Here is a 23,133-nt window from a genome sequence, read left to right as displayed (position 1 = left end):
AGTGAATGTGTGTTATTGTTACTATGATGATGATGTTCCCTCTCTCTGCTCTGCCGTTGTGTTTGGTGGCAGATAAAAAGCCTCCAAATCACAGACTTCCAGACGTGGCAGCAGCCGCCTGCTCTCCTCAGGCTGCAGTCACCTTCCTCATCATTCAGAGCGGTGAGAAGCTTCACTGTGGATGAAGCTCTTTGGGAACATGCCTCCTCTTCATCTTCGTCATCCTGCCGTCTGTTACTGTATGTTCAGATTCTATCATGTGCTCCGGACGCCTGGACCCACACACCACCGCTCCTCACACATGGAGCATGGAGCAGGCCGCCCTGAGTGTGGACCATGGGTCAGTGCTGGTATGACGTGAAGGATGGAGGTATGACATGTATCACCATGAGGAGCAGACCGTGCAGCTCTTTGGTGGGTTAGCTTCTCTTGGACTGTTAGCATTGTCTCCACCTTCTAACACTGCATATGTCTGTGCTGCTCGTTGCTTGACGACTCCAGTGTGTTCGAGCTTTGAGCATTAGCATCATAGCTTCTCCTCCTCTTTTGATGTTTAAACGTCTACATTCAGGACGCTCGCCCGTCATCCTGGCACTGTGAGGTAGTTTAAATGTCGCTTCAGTCCTTGGTTTACACATTTGGCACCACCCTTTGATGCAGGTGTATTGTTGGCATGTTAAAGTCCAAGTTAGCTAGAGCTAACAATGCAGGCTTTTCCTCACTAAACCCTCCGTCAGGACAGTTTGACTCCTCCTAACTCAACTTTAGTCCGTCCCTGATGCTGCACCTGAAGAATCCATGTTCTAGAATGTGTCTTAAATATGGAGGACTATGGGAATAAACTTCCTTTTGGAGCCACCCTCAAGTGGCCATTCGAGGAACTGCAGTTTTTGATACCAGTAAGTCTAACATGTGTTAGAGCTTCTGTCCGAACTGGGGGCAGCCAGTATGACTCACCCCAGGATGAGTCCACAGACCTCTGAGCAAACCTGTGTGTTTACTCTCTGGTTCCTCAGACAGATGTGACGCCCTGCACATCTGTGTTGGTCTGTGCTGATCACACTGCTGTGTGTGTTGGTGTTTGCTCTGGAACAACAGCGGCAGCAGGCCACGTTTGAGCTCCATGGCCTCGTTAATGTGACACTCCCACAGTGATGGAGACAGTGAGGATGTCAGCGTCCCCCCTTTGAGATGTTTTGTGTTCAGACTCTGAGCTGCTCTGAGAGGATTTGTTCATTTCAAGCATTTGGCGGGATTTTCTGTGAGCTTCCCGGCCTTTCGGCAGAATATAACTATTGTCCGGCTTCCGCCGAGAGACAGACTCCTTTCTTCTCTGTGTCTGAATGATCCTTCCTCCCCACAGCAGCAGCAGTGGCAGCAGATGGGGGGCGGGAGCGCTGATGCGAGGGCCGCCGTCATAATGAAGGGCCCCTCATTGAGTCATAGGGAATCTAAGGCCAGTGACCTGTGGCGCTGGCTGCTTCTGGCTCTGTGGCGTCTGTGAGAAAATGACTGGATGGATGGATTTGTGACACAGTCAGATGATGGGGTGGGGCTTATGTCACATTCCTAGAGAGGCCTGTCCTGGTATTTGGTGAATTAACGGAGCATCCTGAAGCTCGGAGCGGTGCGGCTGACGTCCAGCCAGCGGGCTCATGACGAGGCCGCGCGGAGCTGGAAGGGATTTCTCCTGCATGTGGTCTTGTTGCTTCTGCTCTATTTCAGACTGACCTCCTTCCATCTTGAATCTGTGTCAGTGGACCTTCTGTTCAGCCAAGAGTGCTGTGACTCCGGCCAGTCGGAGAGATGAGGGTGGTGCCCCAATAACACCCAGCTGCTCTCCATCATATCTGTCTCTGTTATCTATTATTGATGTCCTGTTGTTCAGGTGGCTGCAGCATCAGTTTAATGACCTCCTCTTCATTGTGCTACTTAAATTTTTCATCTGTGTGCTTGATTTAATGAGCGAGGGAGCTCGGCGCGCCGGTCTGCGGGATGTTTCACCATCTTGTTAAGTGCATCAGTCAGCGAGCTCTGTGCGCTCCAGGTAATGAAAGTGACGGGGATTAAGTCGGTTATGAGTGCTTTGCTGGCCGCGTGTCCTAATCAGGGATTGGCCCACATCCGCCTGCTCCATCCCAGGACGGGAAGGTGTCACACCTGCAAGCTCAACACGCCGCTGCTGTCATCCTGATGTGCAAACAGATCCACTGATATGAATGGTGATCTGGTGTCTTCATCACGGCGCTCTCTCGCCCTCCTGCAGAGAATTAGCAGCGCTGTTAGCTTTTATATGTTTTAATGAGGCCAGATGAAGGGCTCAGAGCGCACCGAGCGTGCTGCACAGATCACAGAAGGAATATGTCTCTATACACAAACACAGCCGATGAACAAGACTTCAGAAAGAGCTGGCCTAGATTTTAACAGCTGACGCTGCAGTTAGCCTGCAGATCAGAGTTTTTGTCACATGGCTGCTCATCACAGGTGCACCAATAACAACCAGCTAGTTGCACTGTGGAATGCAGAATCTTTTTGGCTGGTCGCTCCCTTAGAGATAGGGTGCGAAGCTCGGTCACCCAAGAGGAGCTCGGAATAGAGCTGCTGCTCCTCCACATCCAGAGGAGTCAGCTGAGGTCGCTCGGGCATCTCTTTCGGATGCCTCCCTGGGGACGCCTCCCTGGAGAAGACCCAGGAAACGGTGGAGAGACTATGTCTCTCGGCCCGCATGGGAACGCCTCGGGATTCCCCCGGAATAGCTGGAAGAAGTGTCCGGTGAGAGGGAAGTCTGGGTGTCCCTGCTTAGACTGCTGCCCCCGTGACCTGGCCCAGGATGGATGGATGGATGGATGGATGGATGGATGGATGGATGGATGGATGGATGGATGGATGGATGGATGGATGGATGGATGGATGGATGGATGGATGGATGGATGGAATCTTTTCAGTGCAAACACTTCATTTTTGGAGAATTTTTAGTTGAGGTGTGTGGATGGAAAAAACTGCGAAGAAAGTGTCACGTGATGCATTCAAACTCTATTGGATATTATAATATATAATATAATATTGTCACATGATACATTTAAGACCCACTGTAAAGTCTAAACCTGTGGCCTTGGTAGTTCAAAAAGCATACAGATAAGAAAGAAGTGTCTCCATTCAGTGATTCGAATCCTAAGTAACCGGCAGTATTTTTGTCAAATCAGACAAAACCTTTAATGAATATTTGTCAGGTGACTGCTGGCCACACATGCATCAAACATGGCTTCTCAGTTGTGTTGAGGAATGCAGATTTTTATATATTTTACAAAATCTAGTTTGAACAAAAGTTCTGTTTTTTCTGATGTTTTAATTGAAACTTTTTTTTTCAGACGATGCATTCAAGTTCAAAAAGCTTTTTCCCCTCACAGTAACTTTAGTTCAAAGGCTGCGTCTCTTGAAGGGTTCGGCCTACAAAGGCTTCGCTGTTGAATGCGAAGCTCCGGCGCGTGACACATTTTTTGCTCTGGTTGCTAAGCAACCCTGACCGCTTCTGTTGACACTTTAGCGGTTTTTGTTTTGTACGTATTCTGATGTCTGTCTGGGAAAAACTCCAACTGTCAGTGTGCACACGGTGAGAAGATCGTCCCAGTGTTCTGCAGCGTGGTGAGGCAGTGTGCTGCTGAGCTCAGCCCGCACACCGCTGTATAAAGTGAGTGAAGTGAGTGCAGACTTAGTGGATGATTTGTGTAAAACGCTTTGTGATGCAGGGATGATGTCATCCCCCTTTGAGCCTTTTGTGTCCCCTGCAGGAGCCCCGGCCGTCCCTCTCACTTCATTTTAATGAATACCGAGCCATGAAGAGCGGGCCGCTGCATACCGAACGCTAATCTGACAAAGAACAGTTTATTAAGTGCAGGGAAATCTAATAGCTCCCTCTCATTCACAACAGCCGTCCGGTTGTTGTTGCCACAGCCACAGCGCTATGGCAACATCCCGAGACCTACATGACGGATGAGTTGAAGTAAATTGGCGTTATTAGTATTCCCTGCACGACGCCGCTGGTGAAGGAGCGCTGCAGAGGACCAGAGCTGCAGCGCACTCAGATTTTTACCGCTGATAATCCAGCCTTTGGTCCCGCTTCACAGTGCTGCACAGAGAAACTGCTCACAACTTGGCGTCTGTTTCTCCCAGCAGATTGGATTATGGTAATGGAGGCCGAACATCTGATCTCAATTCTTTATGGACGCAGATATCAGATGCCTCTCTCACTGTTCTGCAGGAGAAAATCCACTTTTCCCCTGATATGTAGGAGAAGGGCTCCAATTTGGCCCCACTTAGGTCGGGTCATGTGGTTTTATGCAAAGAGAGAAACATCTAGAAAAAAACGGAGCAAACAACAGGTCACATGAGGTTTTAGTTGTAGATCCTGACACGGAGGGAGTGACACCTCAGATCACTCCATGCTGGACAGCCGGGTGAAGTGGACTGTAACTCTGGGTTCATATTAATAGGTCCTGGTGGATGCTGTGGGATGGGTGGAGGCACAGGCCGGCGTGGCTCAACAGGACAGCAGAGCAGCTGCCATCATGTCACAGTCCAGTTATGATGTGGATAACAGCAGCTGAACAGTGCTCAGACAGACTGTCAGAGGCTGCTCAGCAGCACCGAGTGCATGCAGGGCCACGTCCACGTCGAGCAGAAACACTTCAGTGAGACTCAGACTGAGTAAATCACAAAGAAGCTCCAGCAAGCTGCAGGTTAGCTTAGCATCATAAAACAACAAGGTTAGAAAAACAGAGCTCCCGATCAGATCAGCCAAAAACTCGCTGAATTCTTTGTCATGTGACTGTGGGTCACACGTGAGTCAGTCATGGCCTCCTTAGAGTGTTAAAGAGTGCAGAATTTTTTGTTTTTCACAGAATCCTTTTATTGTACATACTTTATTTTTGAGTGATTTTTTTTTCTGTGAATATGATAATTGTGTCACAAATGTCACATGATGTGTTCAAGGAACATGGGAGAGTTTGTGTGGGATTGACTTGCTTTTGTGGCCAGCCTGTAGTGGCAAGTTGAGGAACTGCATGTTGGCTTAATTTTAAACCTCTTTAGCACAAATACAATATTTCATAATGATGATTTAAACAAAGATGAGAAGTTCTTCGGTCGGCGGCGGCATGTGAGCAGTTGTCCTCTGGGTTGGTCTCTCTGCTCGTGGCTGTGTGTCACTCGTCGGCAGACTCTCAGAAAGCAGACACGATAACCTGCAGTTAACCTTATTTTAACCAGCACACAGGATGAGGCGCACACACAGCTGAGGTTTGATAGCACAGACGCAAATTTATGACTAACAGATTTTCACTGTTGTCTCTGAAGCGTCTCCCCCGGCGACAGCTGCCTGGAAAGTGTCGCTCTCCTGAGAGAAGGCGGCTGGTTGGATTCCAGGTGTGTCAACATCAGCCCAGGCGTGTTTATCAGCCAGTCCCATCAGGACATGAAGTTATTGATCGATCCCATCGGCTGCAGCTGTTTGTCGCTCTGAAACGTGTGAGGAGCGGATGGAGGCTGGGCTCAGATTTGAAATGCTGACTCACACGTGTCCCAGCATCTGTTTCTGATTTGGTCCTCCTCTCAGCGCCTGCCTCATGCGCTCCACTCCTCTCTCTCCTTTCCATCCTCCCTGCCTTCCTCTGAGTGCGGGGGCAGACCCTTCGTGTTTGAGGGGCCCGGGCCAGAACCGGGTCTAGGGACGGGTCAGGAAGTGCGTCAGCTCGCCCAGATATTAAACGCAGGTTGGGAGTAAAGGGCGAAACCCCGGGGAGGCGATGGGTGTGTGTGGAAATCGCTGACTGTGTTATGACAGCCAGCCCTGAGTCACTACATAAATCCCCCAAACAACCTCCAGCATTAATAACACTTAAAGGACAGCACACAAAAAAACCCAACCTTTATCCCAGCACTTCAAAGACAGATTAATTCATTAATGGAGTAAAGTATTTTTAGAGTGTAATTTCCACGTCTGAAAAGGAGGACTTTTCACTCTGTGTTGGATTATTGTGTGGAGCTGCAGTGATTAGGTGACTGGGAGATCAATCTTACGTAAATCTTCCATCTTGAGAAATACACCGACTGTCCCTGAATGCATCGCGAGCGATAGGAATGTGAGTATTGTGATGATCTGCAGCTTCTGCGGTGGTGTGTAGAGGGTTCCTGTCAGTCCAGGCTGTTCATTAGTATCACTGTTCCCATCATGCTCTGGGAAACTCAAGGAAGAGGTGTTTGGACTGCAGGGATGTTTGGACTTTTTAACATGGAGGGACTCACGTTTGGAGCGAGGCTGCAGGCTGAGCTGCAGCTTCTGTTGGATTCACACTGGATTCTTTTTCTTCATTTAATCTGTGTTTTAACACAGACCATGTTTGCCTAAATGATCGGATCTGGAGCGAGCACATTTAAACCCACCACCCGCCTCACTCTGTGGACTTTTACTGGTGTCTACGTCAGCCCTCACACATGACCACCCGGGTCATGTGTGAGGGCTGAAGGATGTCACAGTGTCAGCTGACTGACAGCAGGGAGAGGCGTCACTTCCTTCTGGGTTTCCCCCCCAGATGTTTCCTCTCAGCAACACTGTGATCCTCCTCCATGACCCCCTGACCCCTAACCGGACCCTGACACTGCCTGCACAACAAGGACACCTGACATCTTTATACATGGATAAAAGAGACAGTCACAGGCTCCACACACTCAGAGGAAGGTGTGCAGGAGACAGGAGTCCTCTGCCAGAGAGAAGAAAGAAAGGATCACACAGTTTTCTGAGAAAAGAATGGAGTCACGGCTCATTGGCCTCTTCACCAAACCACAGGCCCCGACGAGCGCCGCAACAAACCCTCAGTGCACGAACAACGAAAAGTGAAAAACGAGTTAAGTGGAATGTGAAATACAGACTCAGCTGTCGGCCCGTCGAACAACAGGCGAGGTCAGAGGAAGAACGTGCTGCGTTCAGGGACTGAAAAAAACCTGTCATGTCTGATATCTATAATTCTGATAGGAATCATGGAAAAACACAGAGTGGAGACTTTCCCTTCAGATCACTCCCTCACACACACACACATGGTACACATAATTTGGGTCATGGCCACCTCATAGTGTGAGCTTCCTCCTGCCCACCTGACTCAGACTGAGCCAACATGGTGAGTCTGTGGTAGCCCCGACTTTTGGTTGAATGTTGGGTCTGGGCTGGAACTCGCGGGCTGTGAGCAGGGTCCATGTGCGTGTCGTCTGCTCTGTTGTTTCTGTTGGGCACCGTCTCAGACAGGAAGCAGCTGAATGCTTCACACGTCTGGTATGTCTTTCTAGTGCGAGCCAAGCTGCATGTTTAGCCCACAAAAATGCCGGGAAGACTCCCAGCTCAGCCCCACCAGCACCATCAGCACCGCCGAGCAGCAGTGGACACATCGGGCCTGTGCAGGGATTTTCGGCTGTTTCACCCAAATGTCAGGGTGTGAAAACCGACGCAGTGTGAGTGATTCTGTGCCCAGAAAAGAAGCAGAAGAAGCGGCGTCTGTGGGCTTTATTGTCTTCCTCCCTTCAATGGAACATTGTCCAGAATCCTCAGTGTGTGTCTGTGTGTGTGTGTGTTCTTCGTCTCCGTCGTCCACAATAACTTGTGTGCAGTGTTTGTGTGTTGCAGCCATCTCAGACCACCCTGAGTTAATATAAACCTGCACCGCCAGCCGAGACGCCTCTCTCTCTCTCTCTCTCTCTCTCTCTCCCCCTCCATCCCCCTCCCTCCGCCTGACGCTCACAATGCTGTTGTGATGTCGCACACATCCTCTCGCATTCTAAGTAATAACAAACTGAGAGACTGTCATAGTGCACACACGCACACACAGGAAGTGCCCAGCCTTGTTGTTGTGCTGAAAGGGTTAATGCGTGTCACTTTTCCCCCTCTACGTGACCGGCTTTGTTGCCACCCCATGGGGGGGTGGGGGGTGGGGGGTATGTGGCCTAATTGTGCGACCCCCTGCGCTGATGGGAGGATGGATGTAGCTGCCGTTGCATTATGCGTGGCAGCTCCACCCGGCTGGTTAGTTACACACACTAATTGCAGCAGGAAGACTTTTAACCCTCCGCAACCACCAGCGAGGTGCTTCACGCCTGGGGATGTCCCGATCAGGTTGTTTTGCCTTTGAGTCCGAGTCATTTGATTTTGAGTATCTGCCGATACCGAGTCCCGATCCGATACTTCTCTATAAAGATTCTCTATAAAGGCGGTAAATAGGATTTCAGACATGCAGCAGCTCATCGAGACCTCGCACCAAAAGCAACTGTCATACCCAGGCCGGTCATGATAACAGATTTTGCTGGGTGATTCATTAAAGAGAAATTATTGCGATAATCGATAATATTGTCGTTTTGAGACCATGTTCAACTAATATAATGATAACGACATATAATGCTAGTACACCCTTTAAAGATCAAGAAACTTTAACTTCTAAAGAACATTTAACACTTAAAGTCCCCCAATCATCAACAGTATTATTATTATTATTGTTATTATTAATGATATTAATATTAATGTTGATATTATTATTATGAGCAGTGGTAGGCCTGTTACCATGGCTTATCTGAGCATAGTCAATGGAGTTAAGTCAAACCAACTAGCACGTCATGAGCAACAGAGCCAAACAACACCACTCTCTGGGAGTGGGCTCACCTGTACATGTGCTGATGGCACCAGAGGACTGGGCAAGAGAACTAATGGGTGGCGCTGCAGCGAGTGCCGTCAGTGAGAAGGCAGAGAACTTCACTCGTACAACGCGGACTCTCTCTGAGAGCAGGTTCTATACATGAGCATGTTTAGTGTCGTGGTGAATTGGGTCAAAGTGTTGAACCAGTGTTGAGCAGCTTCACAGCTCTCTGTGTTGCTGTAACGTCCAAGCCCTGCAGCGCTGTGACGCAGACAGCGAGCTGACCGTGGTCTGCTCAGAACATCCCGTAAACGTTACACAATGAGTTAAAAAATTATAATCATATATTCATCCGTTTTCGGACGCCCACTCCTTTGGTGATACATAGGTCCCTTCATGCTGCATATTAAATACTTCAACCTAAGTGTTCCTCTTTGTTTTTAGTTGTGTGAGATGTGAGCTCTGCAGACATTGATCATTCATCTTCATCTTCCTGCAGACTTGTCCTTGATGTTGGGGCTAATTTAAACTGTGCATGTATTAGCAGATAAATGGCGGCACATCTGGATGGCCTGGACTGTCCTGAGGGAAATGAGGTGTGACGTGTAGCTGATGCTTACAATGAACAAGATAAGAGCCTAAAGTGAGGGTCAGAGGTCAGCTCCTCAGCCTGCCGCCTGTAAGACGGCTCAGAGAGCAGGAAGTCCGTCTATAAACGTGAGCCTCAGTTTCTGGACGCCGTGCTGACCCTCCCACTGACAGGCGCTCTGAGACACAGAGCGACCTCAGGTTGTCGAGGGTCAGCGGCGGAGTCGTTCTGCAGGGTTCATAAACGGTGAACTCCCTCTTTGATGTGAGCCAGGGAGGCTGCAGCAGCTCTGCCCTCACTCTCACTGCTGATGGATAAAACATCACTGTGAGTGAAAGCCGCCGGCGCAGAGCCGGCGTGATGCAACCGCCTGTAACTACAGAGTGTCTCTGCACAGCCGCACAGACAGGAGCCCTCCACCCTGACGGTAAATGATGACGTTAAAATGCCGATCAGTGCCGACCGAGGCGTCTGTGAGGCAGCAAGGCGTCTGTAAGTCCAGCTGTTTGTAGGTCAGACAGTTAAACAGAAGAGGAAGAGCGATGTGCTGCCTCCTCAGCCTCAAAGTCTCCATTCCAGCACAGGTCGAAGAATGTTTGAGCTTTTAAAGAAGGTGTGCAGGAGAAACTTTAAAATCCCCACTTTTTAAAAAAAAATATGAATAAATTTTACAGTATTTGCAGTAAATTTGAGGTTTTTCTTCACAAATCTGAGACTAAATTTAGAAATTAAATTTGAGATTTGTTTGCTCCATAAATGTATTCTGACTTTTGTTTATGTCTTTGGTGCCAAGAGCATCTGACAAACACACCTCACCTGACCTCAGATTATCTAAACAGATTCCATAAATTCTGCTGGATTAAGGAGCCAGATTAGCAGCAGAAGGAGACAGCGTCTGCCTCGGGATGGATGTGATGCTGCTTTTGGACGCTCTGAGTGTTTTTCTTCGGACCGTCCTCACTGTTGAAGAGTCTCCAGCTGTCTGTCTGCGGAATGAAAGGAGATATTGTGCAGCAGACGTCTGTTCCAGCGCTGACCCGCAGTTAAAGCTCTGAAATATTAGTGGAAAGGCTGACGCAGGAAAGAGAGCGAGCCCTCATGGAGGCTCTCTGCCACGTTCAGGGCTCGTACTCGTGGAGTTCAGGCTCTGACGCGTCCGTCCGTCCGTCCGTCCGCGCTTGTGACGTAAACAGAAGAATTCCACTCGGCTAATAAGTCTGGCTCTGCTCGGGTCGTGTACCCTGAAATTAATCTGTCTGAGAAGAAGCTAAAATTAGATAATCCAGATGTTTTGCCATTTCTCTGTGGCACAAATCGCTGAGCCAGGCGAGTTATAAATGGAAGCAGCTTCCTTCATATTAGACGGTAAAAAGCAGAGAGAGTCAGAGAGTCTGCATCATATTCAGCGCACGGAACCTGAAAGCAGCATTAGCTGCAGTCCACGCGGTGCAGCTGTCTCTTCAATAAAAAGAGCGGGAACACCTCCTCAGCTGTCCTCCTCTGTAGCTGTGAAGACTCGCTGCAGATTTAGAGGAGGCCGCCGCTGCTCTGAGGTCATGGCGGGGTCGGGCTGCTGTATGTGTGAACGAGCTGCTGCTTCACTAACCTCTGAGGCGGCCATGACGGCGGTCTGTGGGATAGGAGGACATTATCATCACTGGAGATGAACAGCTGATTGTGTAGCATTCGTCCAAACTAGCATGATTTTGGCAACTCCAAATTGACGTGTGTGCTAAATTACAAAGGTCAGCATTAGGGATGTCCCTATCATGTTCATCACGATCCTGTGATCGGGCCCATGGTTTCAGACTTGATCGGAATCAGATGTTACCTCCCGATCAGGACTCAGATATGTATAAGGGCTGTCGATGCTAATGCGTTTCTGTGGATTACTCCAGCATAGTGTTGCACAGGAAGGCTCGCTGCCTTGTAGCACAGGGGTATGATTGTTTGTTTTGGTGCGACAGGTCGTGGGTTCGAGACCAGGATGAGGCGATTGCGCTGTGAAGCATGTACAATCTGCGACAAGGCGTGTCGGGCAGTTTCTGGAAGTGTTGTATCCACACACACAATTCTGGGTACAGCAGAAATGATGCTAACGTGTTTTCATCTTAATGCTAAGCTAACTGCTGTTAGTACACTTATACTGGTGGAGCAGATGTTGCCGTCTCTTGCTCCTTGAGTTGTGTGTCGGAGAACATTCTGTTTGTTTGGATCATCTGGTTATCCTCCGCTCGGCCTGTGTTCAGCCTGTGCACGGCTGGCAGGACTAACGTGGGAGGACCAGAAAATATGCACACGTGTTGTTCAAGGTCCTGCGAGACGCTAACGGTCCGATGGAGGAGGAGGAGGAGGAGGAGGATTCGCTCCAGCAGAGAGTTTAACATTCAAAATCTGTGACGCACAGTTTGAAATGTTTTTATGCAGGCAAGCTTTTTTTTTAAAGGAGCATTCCACCAATTTTACACATGAGAGTCAGGTTACTCATCATGAGGCACATTGAAGTTCTGCCTCCTGAGACTGTTCACAGATATTTTCCCAGCCGTTAGTTCCTTGTGGCTCAGTCTCTCCATGCTGTTTCCTGTGTCTGGAGTTTACTCATCATGTCCTCTGTGATCGGAGCAGTGACTCTGGGCCAACAGCTGCCTTTCAGCTGGAAGAAACCTCGAGCTAAACATGACTCCTGTGAACGGGACAGGAATAATCCTCAGACTTTCTCCTTTCCAGCGGTCCTTGAATGCATCAAATGTGTGGTTAAAATCAATCTAAACTACAAAGTAACTACACTCTGCACTCCTTACTGGCACCAGGCAGCCGTGATTGGCTCACTTTCGACAAGCAGTCATGTGACAAAGACATCCGCCTGTGTTTGGGCGCTATGCAGGTTTTCTAGAGTGCATTTTTAAATAAATAATAAGTATAACTTTTGAATGATTTATGGCCTGATGCTGTGTTACGGGGCTGTTTGCAGCTTCAGTGGTGACTCCTTGTACTCAGTGTTTTGGGGTCTCTGTGAGGCGCTTTAAGCTTCAGGCTGCTCAGTCTGGAATCATGTGCTGTGGTCTGTGGCATTCACAAAACTACCACACAGAGGAGGAGGAGGAGGAGACAGGCAAAAGTTCACGTCAGCAGGCGGAGCGGTCATCTGAGGTGGAGCTGCTCAGCCCCGCTGCCGGACTGGATGTCCTCTTCAGTCAGAATCAACAGCAGGAGTGTTGATCTTGGAGAGAAGACGCCTCTCTGCTCTGACTCCTTCACCTTCCTCCTCTTCTTTCTCACTTATTTTTTCTGACATCTCTCAGAGCCGGAGGCCTGTGAACACAAATCTCAGCTGGGCTCCACATGCTGGAACCGCCTCTGACGTCTCACCCCAGTTCGACTGAATTCCTCAAGACACAGCAGCACACGAGGCCTGTATCAGAATGAGTGAGTTTCCTGCAGGTCTCACTCACCCCGCATCAGAGGAGGATTTCCCTGGTGCAGGTTTAGAACATCTGGTCTGGGAACACCTTTCCCCTTTGTTAACCTTCATCAACCCGACTCCGGGCGCACCTTGCACAAAAGAAGAACCTTCTTGACGGCTGCAGACGTCCTGAGGAGACTAAAACATGCACAACCCTGTTGTGTTTCTGGTCTTTATCCTTATGACCCAATGCAAGTTAGCATAAAGCTTTAGTGTCGCCCCCTTCTGGCAGTGGGAAGAAGTACACGGACACATATTCGCAGGTCTCCTCTGATCAGTCACGCAATTTAGTGCAAAAATGAGACTGCTGGCACCTTGACCTGTGAAAGAAGAGCTAGGCTAATAGCTAAGCTAAGCTAGCTTGGACTATTGATGGGGTTTTTTTTTAATCTGAGCCAGGACACTAGCTGACATGGATTAGAATTGTTGTGGCTTTTCCCTCATTTTGTTCTGACAACATATTGGCTCAGTACAATAAATCCATTAGTTCAGGTTTGATCGATGGATTATTGATTACCTCCTCCAGACAGTCATGGCCCCTGTGAGGAATTCGTCTGGTGGTCTCTTCTGCTTCTGGGAGGCTCATCTGCCTGTCAGGGGTGGGGTCATGTTGCTGGGCTTGGTGAATAGTTGCCACTCAGCTGTCAGGCTACATTCAGCTATTTGGCTGTGGGGTGGGGGGTGAGGATGAAACTCCACTTGTAGAGGAGCTCATCAGGCTGTAGCCAGACATCCACGATAAGCCTCTGCATCCTGCATCCTTGAAGCCTCCAGGGCGTCGTAATGGAAGCATAAATGAGTCATTATTGTCGCAGCAGGCGTGTCACTTAGTGCAGATGTGTGAAGGGTTAATGTTCTGCTGCAGAAATGTGAGCTGCGTTCATGGTGCGCCTGAAAGCAGGCCAGTCTAAGTATGAGGGACACGTCTAAGCTTTCAAGTGGAAATAAAAAGCCCGGCTTATGAAACAATAGTCGGGGCTTTGAACACATGTTAGGGAGGGTATTAACGGAGACATCTGAACTCCCTCTGCAGCTCTGAACGCATCAGCATTGGGTTACCGCAGATTACGGGGCTGTGTAATTCTTAGATTATTAGGAGGATGAGGTAAACGTGAGGCTGGCTGGGTGAGTGCAGAGGTCGTATCTGTGGTACTCGTGTACTCGTAGCTGTTGCAGCCACACAGCGGCTCCCCTCTTGAGCTGTGCTGTCAGAGTGCCAAGGTGGTGACGTCTCCACGGACCTTGGTTCATTCCGGGTTAATTTACAGACACCACTGCACAACTGTGAATCTGCCTCCAGGCTAACGCTAACCTCTTTGAGCCATGACTTGTTTTCTACCTTTGCTGGGTTAATGTAAAGAGCAGGAGGCTAAACTCCGACATGCAGGTCTGACTTCAGTGAGAGGAGGAAGTGCTGTGCAGTCACTCCACGGCACACACATCCACAGCCGGCCACTAGTCACCACTTTGGGAAGCAGTTTAACGATCAGCCAAGTGTGTGGACGCAGATATTTTTGAGTGTCTCTTAAAATGGACTGTGTGGATTTATTTTAGGTGTTTGGCATCACATGGCCAGTGGTGCCTCCTTGACCTCGCTTCTGTGGTGGAGGAGGAGGAGGAGGAGGAGGAGGAGGAGGGGGAGGAGGAGGAAGAGGAGGAGGAAGAGGAGGCAGCATGCAGCTAAGAATAACCCGAGCCTGAAGGGAGAGTGCTGAGGATACCCACCCCCCTCCTCCAATCAGCCATTCAGCCCTAAAATCCAGCCTCAATTAGGGCACTAAAGCAATCAATATTACAACAAAATGCTGACGCTTCTCCAGACAGGAAGCTGCTTCATCACAAAGGGGACAGACAGACAGGCAGGCAGCCAGCCTCCCCTCCTCCACACTCCGGTTCAGTTCAGCCTCTCTGTGGGTTTGAATTAAGAGCGCAGGGACAAAACAACAGCGTCCTGATTGCTGAGCATCACTTGAAGCTCGCTCTCCTCATTTGTATGCTCGGGCTGGGCCGCCCCAGCTGGGGGGTGCTGTGGGTCTGATTGTGTTTCAAGGGTCACTACGACCCGGTGTTGGCGTCACACCTGCTCTGCCTGCAGTCAGTCCTCCTCTCTGCCTCCCAGGTTATCCACAGCGATCCACGATACAAACTTGCAGCAGTGATGCAAACTAAATGTGCATTGATTTCTATTAGCCAATAGTGATGCAGGGCTGGTTAGCCACGCCAGTTTCGTAGCATGTTACAGTCGGATTATAATCCTATCAGCTCATCTTGTGTGCTGCTTCGGTTTAAAGAGGGAAAAACAGAATTGTTCCATTTCAGAGGAGCTCGACTCACACAGCGGCTCATGAACCTACATGGAGGTGTTCTGTGACTCGGGGCCAGGTCCCTCACGCCCCCCCCCCCCTTTTCTAAATGCCCCGTCAGCACGTCACCAGCCAGAAAACCACCGGAGCTGCAGCCTGCTCAGCACAAACTCCACGTTTATTATGTTTTTACACCGCTGCTAAACGCCACCGCGCCACGGTCGATAAACGCTCCCAGCTTCACGTGCTGTAAACACACTGTGCGGTTGTTGAGGTCCTCCTCGCTGATGTCAGAGACAGGTTTACTGCTGTTTAACGGTGGTCTCCTTCTGTCACGGTAGCTGTGTTGTTGTTGTTGTTGTTTTTGTCTGTTCAGCTCCTCGTGGTGTGAATCGGGGTCAACTCACAAGCACATCGGGGACCTCTGCGGCCCACTTTAAAAGTGGTTGCCTTGGCTACAGGCCTGGGGCATCGTGTGCATCCATTGTGAGAGGCACGTGTGCAGTGACGGGGTGGGGGGATACAGCCTGGAGCCAGCAGCAGCAGCAGGGTCTGCACATCTGGAGCAGCATGCTGAGCCTTCAGCAGCTCCTCTGCCCCTCACCGGGAGACACACAGTGATGGTATTTTTAGACCGAGGTCTTTGAGGTTCAGTGCTGAATGTCTGCAGGTTTAAAGCCACATGGTGGTCACATGATGCCTCTGTGCTGAACAAACATTCTCTCAGATTCTTCTCAGATTCTTGGATGAGGTATGTACAGTGTGGGCGTCAAGTGTCTGAAAAACTCAGACCACCTGTGGGCTTTAGAAGGAGGAAGGTGTAAATGGGCGTGGCTGTTGACCCATGCAGGGGGAGACTTGGGCCGCGTTAACAGTCAATCCAGCTAGAGTAGGATGGAATCCAGATAGCCTTTATTCTGGATATGTTCAGACCTATTTTCAAATCTGGCTATCACACATGCGTGTCCGCCCGTGTGTTTTTTTGTCCTGTGTCGCTCATTCTTTCATTTTCTCAGTTCAAAAAGCAGTTTATGTAGCGCTGTGGAAAATAAACTCAAAGCTGTCGTAGTTCGACGGTTGTTTACACGCTACTTTTGTACGCGATCCGGACACTGTCCCCGTGAACCGGAAGTATCACGTCACTAGCCGGATTTGCATTCAGACCTGAGCCAGATGTAAGCCAATCCGGCTAGATCCGCCTCCGAGGGGTGGATTGAAATCAATGCAGATGTATCCCGATTTATTCAGAAAAGAACCATCCGGATGTATCCAGATACGGCCCAAATCCCACTCTAGCTGGATTGATTTCCCCAGTGTGAACGGGGTCTTAGTGGTTCAGGGTTAAATGCTGGATCACAGCTTTGCTCACAGGAGGACATGTTTTGCCTGAAACCCTGCACAGAGTCCTTAACTCTGTCCCAATTCAGGAGCTTCACCCTCAGAGGACACAACTGTAGAGCAGTTAGTATCACAGGGGTTCCAGGAGCCTTCAAATGTGTCCAACAAGTGCATTCCTTCCAAAGCAAAGGATGCATCGGGCGGTTAGTGCCCAACTTATCCCAGCAGTGGTTGTGTGCTGGAGATGGAGTCTGTTGAACTGACACCATCAGTGAGAACAGCTCTGCTCACTGTGAGCTTATCTCTGGGTGTGGTTGGTTGGAGACCGGTTGAGGTTACAGCTACATGCGTCTACATGTGCAATAATGTGGTGTTGATCATTTATGAGTCTGACGGATATTTCCTCTCTGGAGGACCTCTGCCTTTGCTGCTGTCTCAGCTTCATATATAGGGATATATATAGGGAGTAAAAAGCCGTAGGGGTGGAGGAGAGCATGTGCCGTCCTCCGTCCCCTGAGCCCGGCCAAGCAAGCTCATCCACCCAAGGCGAGAGCAGAAGATACGAGGCAGAGATGCACATGATACACTCTGCCAGCCGAGGCCGATATCTGCCACACACGCTTTCATCACAACATCCTGCTCACAGAACGCTGTCAGGCTGAGGGAAGACCATGATGCTTTGCAGCATCTGGTGTAAATCCAGATGGGTGGAGGGTGGGGGGCTCCAGTCGGGTGTGGTTTTGGTCGGGGTGATGACAGTAAGTAGGTGGATTGAGGGTTGTAGGCTGAACCAGAGAAGCCATGTTCAGAAACCACGGCTGTCACTGTGTGTTGACGCAGGCGAACTGCTCCCTGGACGGCGTCTCCGCCACTTAACCCAAAGTCCTCTGCCTCCGCTGAGCTCCATCTGTCACTCAGAGGTTTACGGCGCCTCCTCTGAGGGAAAATCACAAGCAGATTGTAGCAGGGGCTGCTTTCCAGGGAGAGCAGTGTCGCACAGTCACCACACAGGCACTCATGCTCTCTGCTGCTCTTGTTTTACAGGGCAAACATCGATGAGGTGGAGACGGAGGTGGTGGAGATCGAGGCCAAACTAGATAAGGTAAGACCTGTGTAGATCTTTCTCCTCACTCGTTCCTTCTTCCGTTTAGAAGCGTCCCCACCTGCAGCTGATCAGCTGAGGTCAGCAGACTCTGGAGACATGGTCATTCAATTGTTACGTTCCCCGGTTAGACCAGGGGATGAGGGGAAGCAACAATAATGTTACCCAGGCCTGAGGAGGAGACAGCAGTCGGAAACACTGACTATGAATTAAATTTATTTACTTAAATGAATGACAAAAATAGTAAATCAAACACAAAAGCAAAACTAAAAAGATCAGTGCTAATCATCATGCTCTCGTCCCTCTGGACGGCGCAATGACGCGTGGTGTGAGCGTCCACAAGTTGGCCCTCTGGCCCCGGCCATGTGCACACCTCCAGCTGATATACTTCTGCTGATGAGGACCAAGTGGACTCAGGTGTGAATGATCCACTTGGTTCAGTGGAAGCACTGGGAACCTGCACAGAAAGCAGAGACACAGACATACACACAACAAACGAGTACCGGCTCGTAACACAATGGATGAAAAAATCCCAGTTTGACATGAAGACATGAAGGCATGGAGGGGGGAGTGTAGTCTGACCATTGGAATCTGCATTTATTTACATGTTACCCTGCTTTTTGTGTAGTTATGTGGTTACCATGGATACCAGTGATGCTGGTGGCTGTGCTTGTACAAACGCTGCATAATTAATAGATGTAAAAGCTTCAGCTTTGCTCTGTTGGTGCAAAACACCAGTTTATTTTAGAGTCAGGAGTCAGGAGGCTCAAACTGTTTATACAGAGGTCTGCAGACTGCTGTGCTGCTGGTGCTGTTATAAAAAGGAAAAGTCTCAGCTGTGTTTTAATGCATGGTGAAGCCAAAGGTCTCAGCAGGATCTGATGTTTCTCAGGCCTGTATCTAAGGGGGGGGCTGCATAACGAATAGCTGGAGAAGAGGAGTCTGGGTTCATTTTCTGCATTCTGTCACACTGCGTCGTGTTGCGAAACACACAGCTCGCCTTTTGCAGCCAGCTGCTCGCTCCCAGCGGTGCCAAATCCCACAACATGGCTGGCCTCCGCCGCTGGCAGCGCGAGCGTCCAGATGAGCGGTTCAGCTCGGGTCCGTTGGATCGTGATGTGGCAGCAGTGTGAGAATCAGAGGAAGAAACATTTTAAAAGCGCCTCGTAATGAGGGAGCCAGATGTCACGGGTCCATCTGGTCCTCTGGACCTGGAGCCAGGATCCGTCAGTGTGCTCTCTCACAGGACTCTCCAGGTAGAGCAACATGTCCCCGTCCACACTTAGACATGAACATCTGAACCTCTTCATGCCTGTGAAAGTTGGATACACTCTTCAGAAATCAGGTGAGACTACTCAGGGAGCTGTCTAACGTACATGTGCAGAGAATTGTGGGTAATTTGAGAACTTCCTTAAAATATCTCCTGAGTCTGTGCTGGGATCCAGGCAGTTCACATCTGAAGAACACAAGCCAAGAACGACACAGTCAGCATTATTCTCCCCCTGAAGTCTCCTCATGTCTCCTCATGTGTCCTCATGTCTCCTCATGTGTCCTCGGTGTTATACAATGATAGTCTATGCTGTGACCGAGTGACCAAAGTGAAAGAAGACTTGAGACACTTGTTAAGGATTGTCCACAAAGCAGGAGACGATCGTCATGTTCATCAAAGTCTGAAGAGCTGCTGTGAGAGGGTTAATCAAGACGTTCAAAGAGAGTCCAGATGTCAGAGACAGGAAGAGAAACACGTGGAAGGTTCTGGAAAGGAAACTAGTGAGAGAGAACCAAGAACAGCTGGAGAGACACTAGTGAAGGATTGAACCAGGTCTGGACCCTCAAGAGTGAGAGAAGACTGTCACTACAGGAATGGACTGCCAGACTGCAGAGAAGACCCCTCCAAATCAGACTGAAGTCTGCCAGAGACCACCTGGAGACAGAGCACACAGACTGAGGTCTGCTAGAGTCCACCTGGAAACAGAGCACAGACTGAGGTCTGCTAGAGACCACCTGGAGACAGAGCACAGGCTGAGGTCTGCTAGAGACCACTAGAGACCACCTGGAGACAGAGCACAGACTGAGGTCTGCTAGAGACCACTAGAGACCACCTGGAGACAGAGCACAGACTGAGGTCTGCTAGAGACCACCTGGAGACAGAGCACAGGCTGAGGTCTGCTAGAGACCACCTGGAGACAGAGCACAGACTGAGGTCTGCTAGAGACCACCTGGAGACAGAGCACAAAGACTGAGGTCTGCTAGAGTCCACCTGGAGACAGAGCACAGACTGAGGTCTGCCAGAGACCACCTGGAGACAGAGCACAGACTGAGGTCTGCTAGAGTCCACCTGGAGACAGAGGACACAGACTGCATAAAGCTGAACTGGAGCTCTGTGCTCACAGAGATGTTGTCTTCATGTGGAGACAGAAAGGAGAGGAACAAGTTTACAACAAGCCTCTGATCAAACATCTGTGTCTTACACATGCCTCCATCATGATTTAAGTCTCAGCCCTGCTGATGTGACATGTTTGTTTGTTGTGACACCATCTTTCCTTCTCCGCCTGTGCAGCTGGTGAAGCTATGCAGCGGGATGATCGAGGCGGGGAAGGCCTACGTCAGCGCCAACAAGCTCTTTGTCACCGGCATCAGAGATCTGTCCCAGCAGTGCAAGAAGGACGAGATGATCTCGGTGAGTTTGATCCATCAATGTGGCTTTATTTTTAGTCCTCAGAGGGACTTTCCTCGTCTTCAGGGCGTCGTCTCTGTGTGTGAATAAACCAGATTACTCACAGATTCATCAGTTGGGTCTGGAAGTTTCTGGCTCAGTTTCACTGGTATTAAGCACTATTAAAGCCTTCTTGGCTTCAAGTGTGACTAATCGCTCCTTATTAAAGCCTTATTTGTAGTTTCCATTGTGAGCGGCTCTTTTTCCTGTGCACCGATCAAACGTCATCATCCAGGTTTTATGGTCAAAGATGCAAACGTAGGAGCTCTGGTGTGAGCGTCTCTCAGTAACGTGTGTTTGTCTTATTGTTGTTTTGCAGGAGTGCCTGGAAAAGTGCGGCGAAAGCCTCCAGGAGATCATAAACTACCACATGGTGAGTCAGACGAGTGCTTCACACAGAGACAGAGCAGCACGGTGCTGATGGTAGTCAGGGTTCAGGACCGCAGCGGGGGCCCATGTCCCCCTGTGTTAGTGATGCTGGAGGTCTCTGAGGCCGAGCTGCTGTTGATCTGATCCCATCTGTCACATGGTACCGCTTGTGTATATAACACTAATGGAGCTTCGTGTCCATTCATAAAAACACATTTCACAGACTGACAGCAGCAGATGTTTATGTTTTTTTTCTTTTTGTTTAAGTCTGTAGTTAAAGAGAATTTTTGTCGTGTGTGAGTCAGTCATTGCGTCCCGGTTGTGTTAAGGAGTTTATTTTTGGTCTTCATCCACGTCTGTCCTCTGAGCAGCGCTTCAGTCGCCCCCCCCCCCCTCCACGCCCTGAAGCCTCCTGACCCCCTGCCCCCCATCCTGCCCCTGTGAGGCCCTTTGAAGTCCATTAGCTTCAATCCATTGTGTGTCTGTATGTGCGTGCATGTGTGTGTGTCTGTGTGTGTGTGTGGGACACATTCCTTTCAGATGCCACAACAGAGATGTGTCGTCACAGATCAGCGGCTCCCTCCTCCCTCGTCCTCCTCAGTGTGTAGGTGTTGGTAGGAGAGGGAGGTCGGCGGGGTAAATGAAGGGTTAATGGCCCCGCTCATACAGGCAGGCGTGGATTAGCTTTAGCTGCTGGACGGTAGTGACCCTGTTTAACCCTGACATGCTGCAGAGTGTGGATGTGTGGGTTATTAATCGTGTGTTTTTACCTTTAAGCTGCTTAAATGGTCTTCATGTATTTATTCATGGCCCTCAGCTCATCCCTGCACATTACTGCAGATGAATAATTCCAGCCCATATTCCCCTTCCAGCTGTGGGTGGAGAACGTCACATAACTGTACGGATTAACCCTTGACATGTTTGCCTGCTCAGCTTGACCCACAGCACCCTGCTCCTTTGATCCGGACAGACCCTGTGGGAGGATGCTGCTGCATCCGGCCTCCATGTTGCTTTCTGTCTGCTTACCTTGCTGCTTGAAAGTGCAGCAGTGACACAGAAAGCGCCTCGTACACACGAGTTCTTCCCTTACTTTGCCGTCTCTCATCAGAAGCAGACCTGTGTCAGGTTCCTTTGTTGTGTGTCTCAGTGTGTCACACTTCACACAGTGTGCTTTGGCCTGGGTCCAGCCGGCCTCCTCCTCCTCCTCCTCCCCGGTCAACCTCAGCTCGCTCCCCCTGTGGACATTCATACAGCTGTCTGTCAAAGTCTTCCTCTGATGTAAAGCTGAGGCAGAGGAGGGTGTGTGTGTGTGTGTGTGTGTGTGTGTGTGTACAGTAAGTGCAGTGTGATAAGGGGGGTTCCCCAGAGAGGGAGGGACGATGTACTGTTGTTTTTTTTGGCATCTCTTACATGTTGGTTGTTTTAATCAGGAGACGCTCTGTGTGCCGAGCAGCCGAGGGGCGATGAATAAGACATGATGATGGTTGTATGTGCTGCATGCTCTGCTGTGCAGCTGCTGCAGACACTCAGGAATATTAAATGACAGCGCTGAGTGCCGGCCAGCTCTCACCACAACACGTAGGTCTGAGCGTGATGGATCCAGGAAGTGTATAGAACCTAAAGCCTGGGCCCGGGTTTCCCTCTCTCCTGCCGGTCCAACACCACACAACAGAACAAGCAGCCTCTGTGTGAGTGAGCGTCAGGAGGAGCAGGCCCAGGATGGCTCCTTCTCCCCTCCAAAGATTCCACAACAGAACCAGGCCAGCAGTAAATCAGGCATGAAGCTCAATGTGAACACACCATCAATTATTGACTCATGCTTGACTCTTAACATACATTAGACATGAGCCGGTTGAAGCGTCTGCATCAAGTGCTCGTGCACTGAGAACATCACAGGGTCACGTGTTTAGGTGCACTTGGTGTACAACTTCCTTGTTGAACGAACGGTGTGGGCGTGAGTGTTTTTCCCATCATCGTGTGTTTGCAGCTTAGTTCAGGTCATCATAGATTCAAACAGCAGAGCCTCAGGAAGCGCTGCAGCTCGCTGAGCGGAGACGACCTGCGGCATCTCGGTGTCAACTTGCCACAGAAGCAGCTCAGGAATGCAGCAGGCAGCAGTGAGTGGCCACAGAGTCCGGAAGTCTCACAGCGGCCCTCCTTAGCCGCACACACACACATCATCATGGAGCCTTTTTAAACTGTGGTTCACAGCGAGCCGCCGTCCACCTCGGTCCTGTCTGCACGGCGCTCAGACTGATCGACAGCGGGCTTCACAGCCGCTGCCCCGCTGCCTGTGTCCTGAGTCATGGAGAGTTTTGTGGGAAACAGATTGACCACGCATGTGCAGTCAGACCTGGATCGGCCTGGATGTGATGGCTTTCATTGTGTCACACTGATTTGTGTGAGTGTGTGTTCATAGAGCTGTGAAGCTTTAAGCCACCTTAAAAACAAGCGGTGTGAGGTGTCAGGGTGTGAAGCCCCCCCCCTTCCATGGGAGCCTGGTTTTATTTCTGGTTCTTTCAACAATAGAACAGAGAAGTGTCTGACTCATCGTCAGCACCCGTAAGAACAGGTCTTTGACTCC

General features: G+C 49.9%; 1 protein-coding gene across 11 annotated transcripts in view; it reads left to right on the top strand.

The window, feature by feature from the left end:
- The window catches only part of acap3a (ArfGAP with coiled-coil, ankyrin repeat and PH domains 3a), a 39,365-nt gene that overhangs the window by 1,232 nt on the left and 15,000 nt on the right, over window positions 1–23,133 (top strand). For all 11 annotated transcript variants that reach the window (XM_028410540.1, XM_028410536.1, XM_028410534.1 and 8 more), the window contains exons 2-4: window positions 17,407–17,464; window positions 20,025–20,144; window positions 20,500–20,553. In XM_028410540.1, the coding sequence (XP_028266341.1) occupies window positions 20,036–20,144; window positions 20,500–20,553 (163 nt within the window). In that variant the 5' untranslated portion in view covers window positions 17,407–17,464; window positions 20,025–20,035. The remainder of the gene's footprint in view (window positions 1–17,406; window positions 17,465–20,024; window positions 20,145–20,499; window positions 20,554–23,133) is intronic.

This window comes from Parambassis ranga, chromosome 7 (assembly GCF_900634625.1).
Source record: "Parambassis ranga chromosome 7, fParRan2.1, whole genome shotgun sequence".
Classification (NCBI taxonomy): Eukaryota; Metazoa; Chordata; class Actinopteri; family Ambassidae; genus Parambassis; species Parambassis ranga.
Note: the sequence above shows the minus strand (reverse complement) of the source record. Positions and strands in the feature narration are given on the sequence as shown.